The sequence below is a fragment of the Lissotriton vulgaris genome, chromosome 10 (assembly GCF_964263255.1).
Source record: "Lissotriton vulgaris chromosome 10, aLisVul1.2, whole genome shotgun sequence".
Taxonomy (NCBI): Eukaryota; Metazoa; Chordata; class Amphibia; order Caudata; family Salamandridae; genus Lissotriton; species Lissotriton vulgaris.
The window spans coordinates 853480162-853495773 of NC_141698.1; the positions used below are offsets into that span (position 1 = coordinate 853480162).

General features: G+C 43.4%; 1 protein-coding gene across 2 annotated transcripts in view; it reads right to left on the minus strand.

Moving 5' to 3' along the window:
* Positions 1-15612, minus strand: part of ADAM22 (ADAM metallopeptidase domain 22) — a 1128810-nt gene that overhangs the window by 203295 nt on the left and 909903 nt on the right. For both annotated transcript variants that reach the window (XM_086941795.1, XM_086941794.1), the window contains exon 21: positions 14785-14890. In XM_086941795.1, coding sequence (XP_086797921.1) covers positions 14785-14890 — 106 coding nt within the window. The remainder of the gene's footprint in view (positions 1-14784; positions 14891-15612) is intronic.

A 15612-nucleotide genomic window follows, 5' to 3' on the forward strand; every position in this document is an offset into this window, starting at 1 on the left:
AAATATTATTGTTCAAACAGAACGATATGAAGTCCAAAATCATCTGACTATGTTGCAGGTAACGGGCGGGTCGCAGATTCAAAAATGTCTTAACTGCTGCAATACCATCATGATGACTGATGCTCGTGTAGAGGCTCGAGATATCCATAGTAATCATCAAGAGATCCTCCTCCCACTCCACGTCTTGTATCTGTCTCAAAAAATCCTTAGAGTCCTTGGTATAGGAGCTCAGTTCGGTAACCCAAGGTGCCAAAAATGAGTCGATAAACTTCGACATGTTCTCAGTTAGCCCACCTATGGATGACACGATGGGCCTCCCTGGTGGTTGCGTGGAGTGTTTATGAATCTTGGGGAGGTGATAAAAACTCGGTAGTCTCGGTTGTTTGTTCTGTAGGAATGAGTATTCCTCCCTGTTTAGTATACCCTTTCCGTACCATTGATCAACTAGGGAGTGATAATTCCGGATACTCTCCTGATACTCTCGTTCCGTTGCTGGCATGTAATTATTGCAGTCTTGTAATTGACAGAGGGCTTCCTTGCAATACTGTTCACGACTCAAAATAACAACGTTCCCGCCCTTATCTGAGGGCTTTATTACTATAGAATCATCTTGTTGTAGACTAGTGATTGCTTTACGTTGTTGAAATGACAGGTTCCAGTGTATGTTCTTCTTCCGTGTTTCTTCAGTTTGCGAAAGCTTTTGTAGGTCCTGGTTAACAGCGTCTGAAAAGATATCCAAAGCATCCATTGGTGTCTGAGGGAGAAAGCGGGAGGTTGGCTTGAAGTGGCTTGGTTCTCCAATCTGAGTTATGCCCATGGACGTGCCTCTCCCAACGGTGTCAGTTGGAGGAGCAGTTTGACTTAGTCCTTCTTCCAAGAGATCTTCAAGCACCGCTAGGCCCTCCAAGTCATTGATACTCATTTCCGTGGGATCAATGTGAGTTGTAGCAGACCCCCTTGGTGGACCTTGTGCCTTCTCCTTGAGTGCTTTCTGTTTGAAGTACTTCCAAAGTTTAAGTTTGCGGATAAACAGGAATAGGTCTATTCGTGTCTGTACATATTCATAACGGCCAGTAGGGCAGAAGGAGAGTCCTAACTTGAGGACATTTTCTTCGTCCTTAGTGAGCACTCTCTCTGAGAGGTTGATGATGTTAAGATCTTCCATTAGTTCCTCTTGGGCCTGTTCTGCCGAGACCTCTGTTTCCTGATTTCTCCTTCTCCGTTTCCTCCCACCGCGTCTCGTGATGCGTCACCGCTTTTGTCTTTGATGGTTTCCGGGGGGCGCTTCTTCCCTCCCCTTAGCCAATTGGAGCGGATTAAGTCGCATTCCTCGTGAAAAGAAGCCGATTCTTCTGATTGATATATATATATATATATATATATATATATATATATATATATATATATATATATATATATATATATATATATATATATATATATATATATATATATAAAGAAATTAGAAGCACTGTGGTCGAACAAATGGAAATACATGAAAGACTCATTGAATTAGTAAAAACCATAGAATAAATTCATAGAGCGATTTTTGATGTATAATGAACTGCAAAGAAAAACAGTATTGTGACATATCATTAATGTCACCTGAAATTCTAAGACAAAACCTTGTAAATATTGTATACAGACACACACAATGTAATAAGTGAACTACGTTTTCCACAATGCCACATTATAGGCAACCTGTCTTTGGTATAAATACTGAAAGATAAAAAATATTCACTAACCATGACAAATGCCTCGCAAGGGCTGAAACGCGTTGGTGTGAGCCAGTACTGCTAAAAATAATAGGCTTGAGACTGGATCTGGTTTGCATTGTATCCTTGTTTGTGAAAATTAATTAATGGCTTGGATTCTGCCCCATCGCGATTGCACCCGTCTTTGAGCGCGCTGCTAATAGGATTCATTTGTGTTGGAATATATAGATATTCACTTTTACAGGTGTTATAGTTAGCTGGACATTTCACTCGTACAAAACCATTGAAATTCCTCCGTTATAGTAAGTTATAACTTGCGCGCCCAAAATCCACTGCTGATGATGTCACATATACATCATTTATGACATGGTCAGTGACATCATTGAGGACATCACTGATGACATCTCAAATGACATCACTGATGACATCTCTCATGACATCATCCACGTGACAATCTGATACATCTAATCATATTGTAGTATAACCTATCAACACTCATTATAAAATATGGAGTACCATATTTGAAACCATTGACACACCAATACAACTTTCTAAAAACCCACTCAGTGATTACTACATCTACACACACATCTAAAAACGTACCTATAGATTCACTCATACATGCTAACAAACATCAATAGTACACTATTAAATATACTTATACACCTACATTGACATTACACACAAGCAAAAATCCTATTCACTTATGCAGTCATCGTATTCACTTATGCAAACAATTTATCATACTTACATTTACTAAACAACACACTTATACAAACACCACTTTATTTATTCATATAGATGGTAACTCATACTTAGTGTGTTATAAAATTACTATTACAAGTATACAGTTTTCGATATAGTCACTCATACAATCACTAAGTCTTATGTATACTTATTTATATACAACAACTGTCACATACACTGCCTTTTATATTTCTACGTTGTTGGACATGTATCTTTGAGAAATATATTTACTTATCACCACACCCATATAGAGATTCACTAACCCAAGCAACTGTTTCCACATACAGTCTTAACCTCATATACCTACTAAATCAACTATTTACACATCTTTGGACAGTCACACACACATTCACTATCCCATACTAATACTCACTTAACTAATTAACAACTAATATGGACTTTCACATAGCTAGTAACCAACGTATGTAGTAGTTTACACAACAAGAGATAGAGTGATACAGATATTCACACAGTTTAATCGCTATCACATATATTTAGTGAGACACTTTAAATTAGTCACTTAGGCAGTCAATTATAATGCTACTAAATCCTCCATCCAGACACTGATACATCCACTCAGTCTTCAATGCAGATTTCTATATATATAATGCTTATTTAAATATCGAAGCAAACCACATTCCCTGACAAACAGTAAGATATGTTACCTAAACTGCATGTTCAGAAATGCTCCATTGCTCAAGTAATGATTAATGAATTTCCAGATTTGTATCAACACTATTTCTCAGTACGAATTCAGCCGAATTCAGTCCAAATAATTTTTTTTTAAATGCTTTTGTTGGGCCTGGGGGTCTGAACTTTTGCAGGAATCCCAAGGGAGCCAGCATGCCCCTACACTTCCTCTGGACTCCCGGGCATGGGCCGCCTGTACAGAGGTGTTTACTGACTGGTCAGTCTCTCACCAAACCCTACTCAATCAATCAATCAGGGATTTGTGAAGCACGCTACTCACCCCTGAGGGTCTCAAGGCGCTGGACGGGGGGGAGCATGCGGCTCTGAATCACCCAAAAAGGCAGGTCTTGAGGCTCTTCTTGAAGGTGTGCTGCGTGGGGGGAAATCTTATGATCAGCGAGAGTTCGTTCCAGGTCTTTGCCACAATGTAAGAGTAGGCTCTTACACCCACTCTGGCTCTGAGGATGCACTGGGTTGCAGCAAGGGCGAGGTCAGCAGAGGTTTCTCTTGGGTACGTGGAAGGGGACTCTTTTGTTGAGGTATTGGGGTCCGGTGTTGTGCAGGGATTTGAAGGCGTGAGTGAGTAGCATGACAGTTACTCTCTTTTCAACAGGAAGCCAGTGGGGGTCTCATAGGTGCTGCTTACTGTGGCCATGTCGTGGGATGCTGAGGACGAGTCTAGCAGCAGTGTGCTGGATGGTATGGATGGTTTTGGAGAAGGGATTTGTGGATTCCGGCATAGAGGGCGTTTCCGTAGTCCAGTCTGCCAGTTATGAATGCGTGGGTGACGTTCTTTCTGGATTCGGGGGATCCACTTGAAGGTCCTGCGGAGGATGTGGAGGAAGTTGAAGCACATGAGGGAGACAGCGTTGATCGAACTGGTCATTGTGAGGGAGGAGTTAAGTATAATGCCAAGCTTCTGGGCACAGTCCGTTGGTTGCAGAGGGTTGCCCAGGGTGGTGGGCCACCAGGAGTTGTCCCATGCTGAGGGGGTGGGTCTGGAAATGAAGACTTCTGTCTTCTCCAAGTTGAGCTTCAGACAGCTACTGCTCATCCAGGAAGCAACGTCTTTCATTCCCTCGTGAAAGCTGAGTCTGGTGGTGTTGGGTTCGTTCGTGAGGGAGAGGATGGGCTAGGTGTCGTCAGTGCAGGATACTATGCTGAGTCCGTGCTGTCTGATGATGGCAGCGAGGGTGGCCATGTAGATGTTGAAGACTGTGGGGCTGAGCAATGATTATTTCAAACAACGAGAGAGTGTTAATACAAACATTCAACACAGTAGGCTAGTAAAGAACTTAAGCAAGCACTACTGGCCTATTAGAAAGGAATGTTAATATCAGTAGAAGAAGACAGAGTGCACGTGCTCAAAGGCCTGGCTAAAAAGAATCCTCAGGCCCCAGTAGAACACTGGTAGCCGGTTGTCTTCATTGGGTTCTCTTGATTAGCTAGGGAAAGTGAAAGTGAGTTAAAAAGAGTATGGACTACTCCTCAAAATTATTTTAATAGGAGGGTAGCTCTAACTCTATTAAAACCAGTGTGTTGAAAATATAATAATTTTCGGACTATTGAGAGGTTGTGTGAGTTTGAACCAATCAGTCCCCTAATAAAGTGAAAGAAACAGAACTAAAAAATGGTCAACATGTTTCTGCTTAATGAGCCCTACTCCGCTCAGCATTCATCAGGACCAGGTATGACACCACTCACTGATCAAGGCACGCTAAAGTGCTCTGACCACGTGGTGGTTACAAAGAACAATACGACCTGACAGTGTCGATGCTCCTATAGGAAAGTCTTCCTCCAATAATAATTTCAATCCTTGTTGTAGGAGAAACAGTGGTAATCTGTACAAGTGAAAAAAGACATCCAAGTTGTGGACCCTTACAAACATGTATTTACATTTATGAGCTCTTGACATGTGCACACAACTATATTAGACAATTTATATGCGCAAACTTTAGCAATTCTATTCCCTTTAAATTTAAAAATTGGGAAGGGGGTACATTAATCCTAAATACCAAAGTAGTTTATTAAATACAGCACACGTTAAGTTTTTGCGTGTGGTGTTTCAGCTATTTATCAGCAGCGAATGATTGCTTAAAAACAGTGCTCGGAAAACCTAATGGAAAGTTGGTAATCGGATGTGTCTACTCCTCACAGCACCTATGCAAGAAGCATGTGGGGCGCAGCTGACTGCTAAGAAGGAGGAATCAGTCAATAGACTTACTTTATGTTACGAGGTGAAATGCCCCATGGGCATGGCGGCAGGAGGAAATCTTCACCTTTGGGATTTCTTAACGTGAGGGAACAAAAAAGCGGCGTGTCGGTATTAAGTTTGCCATATCGTTATAAGAGAATTACAAGGCTCTAGGATGAAACCAAAATGCGACTTACTTGGCTCCAAACGACTCCCTGCTCGATCACCTACAAGCGGCCACATCCGCCGCCCGTTACAAACGACGCGGAATGAAACCGCGGGTGAAATACACAGAAAGAGGCGGGATGCGTGTGACGCGGAGTACGTGGTCACATGTCAAGGCTGGTCATGATCTTAAAGGGGCCCATCTATTTACAGATGTAATCGGGCGCAGAGACAGAAAACAGTGCCAAATAACAAATATCTCCAAGGGTCTTTTTGCGGACCCACTAGTCGCCCAAGCCCAAGCCATATCCCAGACTACTGACTGGGACAAACTGGGTGAACAAAAGAAAAATAGAATCAGAGCAATATTGCATGGTACTATGATGAAGGAATACCTCAATAACAAAATGGCCCCTAAGGGACTTTTGGTCACCAATGCCCCACGCATTTTTCTAGAGGACAGTGTATTCAGGAAAGAATGGGCACAGATAGCCTGGCACTGTACACACGACTGGGCTATTCTCATCATCAAGACAGCTATGCGTCTTTCTGAGGCTTTATTAATAGAGATCCAAGCCACAGAAGCCCATATAAAAGCAACCGTCACAGGTTACAAAAAGAAGCTTGACGAGTTTAATAAAGAGCTTAATGAATACAAAGAAAATCTTGCACAGTCTAAAGTAGCCAAATTTCAAAAAGATTTAAAAAGGTGGTCTTATGACAAAGCGTACCCCTACGCCAACCAAGATTACGTTCCCCCAACTCGTACCAATGACGACCCAGATACTCCAGCCGATTCGGACTCTAGTAATTCAAGCACTGAAAGCAGAGGGAATAAACAACGAGGCAGAGGCAGGGGTAAACAAAATTACAACCAATACAATCAGCATTGGTTCCCCTACCCACACCAAGGACCTGGAGTTTTCCATCCGAATCCCTTTAACCAACCACCTATTCCACCACACTTTGGTTGGAACCCACATTTTGCTCCCCCTCCACAACAATTCCATCAAAATATGTATCCGCAGCCTTTTTTAGGTTTTGGCCGGAGAGGCAGGGGGAAGAGAAGAACTGGCAATCAGGTACACTGGGGTCCCACAGAAACAGTGGGGGACAATACACGGAGCAAGGCTCAAGATCAGAGAGCCGGACCGAGCAACCAATAAGCCTGATAACAAACCTATCCAAAGTGACCCTAACCACAGACGAAATCTCAGTGTTAGAGAAGGGACTTGGGTTCATACCCACCCCTCGCCTGGATCGTTTTAAATTGAAATGCGAATTGGGAGAGTTTTTTCGGAAACTCAGATTAAAATCTTTTTTTGAACATCAAGATGCACAATTTCCTGCCACATCGGGTGACACTCCGTTTAAAAAGAAATCTAACTTCACCCCTCCAACACACCTGATACCGGCCGACATCATAACCTTTGAACAGGCGGTATTTCGGGAAGTAGAATCTTTGACTGAACCTACCTCATTCAAAAATTTGACAGCAGGAGAATTTAAGGCTATAAAATCTCTGCAAGAGAATCAAGATATTGTAATCAAAAGTGCTGACAAGGGGGAGGTATAGTTATCCAGGATGCCACGGCTTACGATGCGGAATGCAAACGGCTCCTAGGGGATACTACTAGTTACACTATACTTCAACAGGACCCCTATCCTTTTTTGAAGGATGAGATTCTGGAACTAGTTTCAACCGCAGAAAGAGATGTATATATCACTAAGCAGGAAGCTGATTTCCTCACCAACTCTGAAGAGAAAGTCCCCTACTTTTACACTCTTCCCAAAACCCATAAAAATCGGACTCCACCTCTGGGAAGACCGATAGTGTCAGGTATTGGGTCCCAGTTGGAACCACTCTCTAAGTATTGTGATTTTTTCTTCAAACCTTTAATCCAATCAACTAGTACCTACATCAAGGATACAAAAAGTCTTCTTTCAATGTTACTAAATGTGCAACTTCCTGAGGAACCATGCTACCTAGTGTCCTTAGACATTGAAAGCTTATACACTTGTATCCCGCAAGACGCCACTTTGAAAGTTTTGGCAGATATCCTTGACCAAACTACATGGTCGTATAATACCTCTAAGACCTTTGTGATGGATTGTGCTACCCTGGCTTTAAAACTGAACTTCTTTCAGTACCAAGACACCTTTTTCTTACAGAAGACTGGCACCTCGATGGGCAGTACATTTGCCCCCAGCATAGCTGGGTTGTATGTTTACAACTTCGAGAAAACCCACATCTTAGCTAATTCCAACCCTTATGCTCTCAATGTTATCCTGTGGCAGAGGTACATTGATGATGTGCTTTTAATCTGGAAAGGGTCGGAGGAAAGTCTACATTCCTTTTTTGATTGGGCAATACTTGTGACCCCCATTTAAGATTCACACACCAATATGATCTCAATTCTATTGTCTTCCTAGACGTTACCCTCACAAAAACTGGTAATCGACTAACGAGCAAAATCTACTACAAACCCACCAGTAGGAATAACCTCCTCCATTTCTCTAGTTTTCACCCGCGTTCACTACGCGAAAACCTCCCATTCGGCCAATATCTACGAGTTCGTAGAAATTGTAGTGACACCTGGGATTTTAACAAACAAGCGGATGACCTCACAAATAAACTAGAACATAGAGGGTATCCTAGAAAAATCCTTCAAAAGAGCCGTAAGAGAGCGAGAAATAACAATAGAGAAGCTATTTTGGAAGACAATGAGAAGGAAAGTGAGTCTGAGGTTCCCCTTACCTGTGTAACCACTTACAACAACATTTCTAACTTGGTAAGTCGTTGCATTGGTAAGCACTGGCAAATCCTGACCAGTAATGGAAGAAATTGGCAGAAACCACTCTTTTCATATAAAAGAGATAGGAGCCTGCATGATGCCTTGGTACATACTCATCCAAGAACCCGAAATACCGCCTGTTCAAAGGTTATGATGTCGGCCGGTATCAGGTGTGTTGGAGGGGTGAAGTTAGATTTCTTTTTAAACGGAGTGTCACCCGATGTGGCAGGAAATTGTGCATCTTGATGTTCAAAAAAAGATTTTAATCTGAGTTTCCGAAAAAACTCTCCCAATTCGCATTTCAATTTAAAACGATCCAGGCGAGGGGTGGGTATGAACCCAAGTCCCTTCTCTAACACTGAGATTTCGTCTGTGGTTAGGGTCACTTTGGATAGGTTTGTTATCAGGCTTATTGGTTGCTCGGTCCGGCTCTCTGATCTTGAGCCTTGCTCCGTGTATTGTCCCCCACTGTTTCTGTGGGACCCCAGTGTACCTGATTGCCAGTTCTTCTCTTCCCCCTGCCTCTCCGGCCAAAACCTAAAAAAGGCTGCGGATACATATTTTGATGGAATTGTTGTGGAGGGGGAGCAAAATGTAGGTTCCAACCAAAGTGTGGTGGAATAGGTGGTTGGTTAAAGGGATTCGGATGGAAAACTCCAGGTCCTTGGTGTGGGTAGGGGAACCAATGCTGATTGTATTGGTTGTAATTTTGTTTACCCCTGCCTCTGCCTCGTTGTTTATTCCCTCTGCTTTCAGTGCTTGAATTACTAGAGTCCGAATCGGCTGTAGTATCTGGGTCATCATTGGTACGAGTTGGGGGAACGTAATCTTGGTTGGCGTAGGGGTACGTTTTGTCATAAGACCACCTTTTTAAATCTTTTTGAAATTTGGCTACTTTAGACTGTGCAAGATTTTCTTTGTATTCATTAAGCTCTTTATTAAACTCGTCAAGCTTCTTTTTGTAACCTGTGACGGTTGCTTTTATATGGGCTTCTGTGGCTTGGATCTCTATTAATAAAGCCTCAGAAAGACGCATAGCTGTCTTGATGTTGAGAATAGCCCAGTCATGCGTACAGTGCCAGGCTATCTGTGCCCATTCTTTCCTGAATACACTGTCCTCTAGAAAAATGCGTGGGGCATTGGTGACCAAAAGTCCCTTAGGGGCCATTTTGTTATTGAGGTATTCCTTCATCATAGTACCATGCAATATTGCTCTGATTCTATTTTTCTTTTGTTCACCCAGTTTGTCCCAGTCAGTAGTCTGGGATATGGCTTGGGCTTGGGCGACTAGTGGGTCCACAAAAAGACCCTTGGAGATATTTGTTATTTGGCACTGTTCTCCGTCTCTGCGCCCGATTACATCTGTAAATAGACGGGCCCCTTTAAGATCATGACCAGCCTTGACATGTGACCACGTACTCCGCGTCACACGCATCCCGCCTCTTTCTGTGTATTTCACCCGCGGTTTCATTCCGCGTCGTTTGTAACGGGCGGCGGATGTGGCCGCTTGTAGGTGATCGAGCAGGGAGTCGTTTGGAGCCAAGTAAGTCGCATTTTGGTTTCATCCTAGAGCCTTGTAATTCTCTTATAACGATATGGCAAACTTAATACCGACACGCCGCTTTTTTGTTCCCTCACGTTAAGAAATCCCAAAGGTGAAGATTTCCTCCTGCCGCCATGCCCATGGGGCATTTCACCTCGTAACATAAAGTAAGTCTATTGACTGATTCCTCCTTCTTAGCAGTCAGCTGCGCCCCACATGCTTCTTGCATAGGTGCTGTGAGGAGTAGACACATCCGATTACCAACTTTCCATTAGGTTTTCCGAGCACTGTTTTTAAGCAATCATTCGCTGCTGATAAATAGCTGAAACACCACACGCAAAAACTTAACGTGTGCTGTATTTAATAAACTACTTTGGTATTTAGGATTAATGTACCCCCTTCCCAATTTTTAAATTTAAAGGGAATAGAATTGCTAAAGTTTGCGCATATAAATTGTCTAATATAGTTGTGTGCACATGTCAAGAGCTCATAAATGTAAATACATGTTTGTAAGGGTCCACAACTTGGATGTCTTTTTTCACTTGTACAGATTACCACTGTTTCTCCTACAACAAGGATTGAAATTATTATTGGAGGAAGACTTTCCTATAGGAGCATCGACACTGTCAGGTCGTATTGTTCTTTGTAACCACCACGTGGTCAGAGCACTTTAGCGTGCCTTGATCAGTGAGTGGTGTCATACCTGGTCCTGATGAATGCTGAGCGGAGTAGGGCTCATTAAGCAGAAACATGTTGACCATTTTTTAGTTCTGTTTCTTTCACTTTATTAGGGGACTGATTGGTTCAAACTCACACAACCTCTCAATAGTCCGAAAATTATTATATTTTCAACACACTGGTTTTAATAGAGTTAGAGCTACCCTCCTATTAAAATAATTTTGAGGAGTTGTCCATACTCTTTTTAACTCACTTTCACTTTCCCTAGCTAATCAAGAGAACCCAATGAAGACAACCGGCTACCAGTGTTCTACTGGGGCCTGAGGGTTCTTTTTAGCCAGGCCTTTGAGCACGTGCACTCTGTCTTCTTCTACTGATATTAACATTCCTTTCTAATAGGCCAGTAGTGCTTGCTTAAGTTCTTTACTAGCCTACTGTGTTGAATGTTTGTATTAACACTCTCTCGTTGTTTGAAATAATGATTTGATGAGGGGCATCGGAGTGTCTATTCCGACCCTGACTCTCTTGTTGGTTGAATTATTTGGGCTGAGCAATGATCCTTGGGGAACCAAGCCCTACTATGCATAGCCTTCACCATGTGCAAAGGTGTATGTTTACATTCCAATTTTAGGCATGGAGGGCCATAGGTGCCCTCCAGTCTGACAACCAGAACCGCTGAGGGATGGGGGCCCTGCTAGAGGACCCCAAAGTAGCTTTCCAACAGGGTTTTCATGTCAGAAAGGCCGATGTGAAAAGCCTGTTGGAAACCAATATCATAATCCCCACGGTGGAAACCCCGTTCATAGGGCATTATGTGTGGCATCAGACTGGCCTTTTTGAACTCGGACCGCCTACATTGTAATTAGGCGGTAAACCTACGAGGTCGGTCTGTGAACCTCCGATGAGCGGTAGGAGGCTCACCAACTGACATCATAATAGGGCCCAGAATGTTATAAGAACCAAAAGCAAACCTGAAATAAATGTTTAAAGGGTGGTACTTCCCATAAATGATACTAGACGTCAAATTTAAACAAAGCAATATCTTTCTTGTGTGTGAGACATCACTCTTGCAGGACTCTTGTAAGGCACTCTCTGAACTTTGATGGGATTGGGAAAGTTAAACACTGGCCAATTATTTCAAAATAAGGCCTAAAATATCTTCCTTTAGTTGTTCACATAGCAAAACTGTAGGGTCAAATTCAAGGAAAGAAATCCTCTTTTTATTTTTAAATAGAATTTGTGTGCTCTTTTGAGACATCCGTGGGACCCAGAACAGGAAGTAAAGCCCACTCAAAGTTCCCTTTTCTTGTTTGTGAAACTCCCATGAGAAGTCCCACGGTATCTGTGGAACTCCCACCAGAGCAGGAAACTATTATGCTCCCTCTACGCTTTGTGTGCAGACTGTGCATAGTCCTCACTCCCTCTAGGTACTAAGCATGGGCGAATTTTGCGAATCTCGCGTTCGCGAATTTTGCAGATTTGCGAACTCGCAATCCGCAAAATCCGCGAATTCTCGCGAATTTGCAGATTTTTTTTTTGTGTGTTCGAGCGGGTTTCTGCCAGTTCGCGAGGGTTTTGTACAATTTCGCAAACGCGAACTTACCTGTCGGGTCGCAAGTTTTGCGAACTTGTTGTTTCTACGTGTCCAGCCTGTTTGGGACACTCTTCTTCATCACTGCCACTCTCTGTCACCACTGCCACTCTCTGAATACTCATGCCACCCTCTGGCCCACCCATGCCACCCTCTGTTTCATCACAGCACCCTCTGGTTGTTCAGTGTACATTATTGTGGCAAAGCAAAGCACACCTTCCCTGCCTCAAGTGACCTGAATTAATTTGGGGCTGATTAATGTGTCACAGAATATTTTTTAGCTGGCACCTGCTTCCTTAGTGCTTCCTGATTAGTGATCTTTTGCACTTGCTAAGTGCTTTCATTGTTGCAAAATTAGTTACAACACCTGCCCTGCCCCAACTGACAATAATGAATTAGTGGCTGATTAATGTGTCACTGGATTTGAACTTCCAGCCTGGCTCCTGCTCGTCTCCCTTAGCTGTAATTCAGGACCTTTGTGGCATATGTGTAACTATTCTGAGGGTCAGAGCAGGGTCACATAATAGTTGCAAGTAGGCAACTGAACTCTGGAGGGGCCCCTCAGGAAGCACTACAGGAAATGGCTACTAATGATGAGCTTGAACTTTTGAACCTGGTAAGTAGTTTCAGTTATGCTAAGATCGTATTTCTGCAATTTAGCGCTTATTCGCGGGGCGCGAAGTTGAACTGGGAAGCCGCGAACTCACGCGAACAGTGCGAGCAAGCCACAAAATCCGCTGCTCGCGGATTTGCGGATTTTGCGGGAAATTCACGAATCTCGCGGATTGCGAATTTACCAAAAATCCGCAAAATCCGGGAGCGGAACGGATTTTCCGCCCATGCTTACTAGGTACACAAGACCTGTAAGATGTGAAGCCCGTACTATGCACATTCTTCTCATTGGGGCGACTTAGTGCAGAGCCTGCTTTCTCCAGATTTCTAAGTCAATTAGGTGGGCAGGCCCCTGATACGCACAGTATATATACCAGTAGGTGTTCTAAGTTAGGATGTAATTTCCATAGGAGGAGCTGTTTTTCATTTTCCAAGAGCTTTGGCGTTGTTTGACGAATCCTCACAGATTTTCAAAACTAGCTTGATGCTCAATCCAGCAGTTGTCCTAAAAAGTTTGGGGTGATTTGTCAAGAGAGGGCACAGAAAAAGGGGGGGGGGGGGTCCCAAAAAACGTTTTACCCATATTAATTTCCATAGGAACTTTAGGAATAGCTATACCGAGAACTGTTGAACGGAATTACATCAGTTTTGGCAGGAAGGTAGATGTTTGTTCAGGGAAGTGCCTTTTTGTGATATGGTGTAAATCTAGTTAATAGTTGTGGAGGATCACCGATTCCCCCTGATTTCATGCTGGGATCTGATTGGCTGCCAACACTGATCGGCATGGCAAATGTTGAAACAATGCAGGGGCCAGCACAGCTCCCCCCACACAGTCCCAGGGACCGCCACCTCCCAGGGGATAAAAATGAAACAAATGTGGAGGGCTCTTGGGGCACCCCCACAGCCCTGGGGACCACCACCAGGCTAAATATGACTCTTCCTGGCGCCTTAGATGGGGACCATCGACCACAGGGCTGGTTCCAGGGTGCACGTTCCCGGGCATAGCTGTTTGCTATGGCTTTGCTTGAGCTTTACCACTCACACCAAGCCATAGCAATCTGTGGTCAGCTTTCAGCCACCGAGAACATTAAGAATTTTAATACTCTTGCTTGCTGAAACCTCTCTTGAGGTTGCCTGCCACACGGTGCAGAGATTAACAGAAACTCCCTTTTCTCTATGGGAGCTTGTACTATGGCCCGTTTCCGACTGCAGCACAAGCTCCCACAGAGAAATGGGAGCTTGCGACACAACCATGTGCGGTTGCATCGTAATTGTGGTGTTGGGACCGCAGACTCCGACCGACATTGTAAGGAGCCCCATAGTTGTTTTAAAAAAACTCCTGCCGACATTTGAATGTCTAAAAATTATAGGAACATTACGTGTGCAATTACTGGGCATGCTACATATACAAACAATATTTTTTACAAAATTCAGAGGTGCCACATTTCATTCTTTTCAAGTTCATGTATTTTTTAATGATGAGTGCACAATGGTACCCATCCAGTTCATTCTATTCTTACAAATAATGAGTATTTTTAGAGAGGTGCCAGTGACATACAAAGACCTGAGAAATCATTGAAACATGTCACTGTAGCAGCTTATGTGTCTACTTATCATTCTTTTAGGTGCTCCCGAACAACACTGGCATGAGCCAGTATTTATCTGGTATTAAGGATTTCAAAGCAAGTAATGCTTTCATACTGCATCAGATTCAATGATGCCCCCATCCATTAGTCAATATTGACAACAACTGGAGCTCTCTCCAGGAGGTGGCACCATCACAGTAGTATCTATATTTTTGCAGTATTTTGTGTCACTGCTAAATTGCCAAGCTCTTTGTACTGGCCTTTACTGTGGTAATATATCAACTTGTTTGAGACAGGCCATCTCCAGAAACATGTGCATCACAATCGGTGAGAACAAGTCAGGCAAGCAAAGCACTGACTGGAAAAGAGCATGATGAAGAACTGGGACCCACATGGACGGTACTAGACCATGAAAGCCAAAGCACTTACTGCAGCCCAAACAAACTAGTTGTAATGATTTCCACTTACTGCTTATTGCACTGAATCCACGTGTCCTTGCTTTTACCACAGTTGCCCTTTTCAGTTCCTTCAATGTTCAACTTCTCATAGCATAATTTGTCTGCAGCTGTCACTCCTGGAAAACAGTTCGAAAACAAGACAACTTGTAAAAACTCTAGGTCGGAAAACAAAGTCTATATTTCACCAGTACCCTTGTTTCAGATACAAGGTGCGTCTTAAACATGTGAACTGTTGCCAAGCAGGTACGTTAGACATTTAAAAAATGAAAGATAAAATAAGTTCATGCAAGGCACATGGTGGGCTGCTGCCCTGGTTTTGCTTTGACAGGTGGTGTGTCCTGGTTCAAAGTATCATCCTGTCCAGTATTTGCAAAGCGCGAACAATTGCCCGGGGGCATCCATGTGCCGGAGGCCGTCGGGAAAATTAAGCAAGCAACATGGTGCTGGGCAGATCTGCCGCTGGGGATCGAACCATGAGCTCTCAGGTTCCGGAGTCAGCTGCCCTGGCAACTGCGCCACACCTCGTCTCAGCTGCTTCACAGGATCTGTGATGTTAATAGTTGTGGAAACCCCTTTTTATGGAAAAGATGGCATCCTTGATACATACGCAGCCTGCAGGCTTATTGCAGCAGTGCCTCAGACGTCTACTGCAAGACAGATGTTCACTTGACATGAACTAGAATCTGGCAGACTACAGCAAGGAGGAACTTTAAGGAGGGTTGGCAAGAATGGTAGTAAGGGGAATGAAGCCCAGAGGCACCCTCTCCTCGGAGCTGGAGACAGACCCATCCATCCGCTATCAGGCCACCAGAAAACCTCAATGAATTCCTCTGATGTT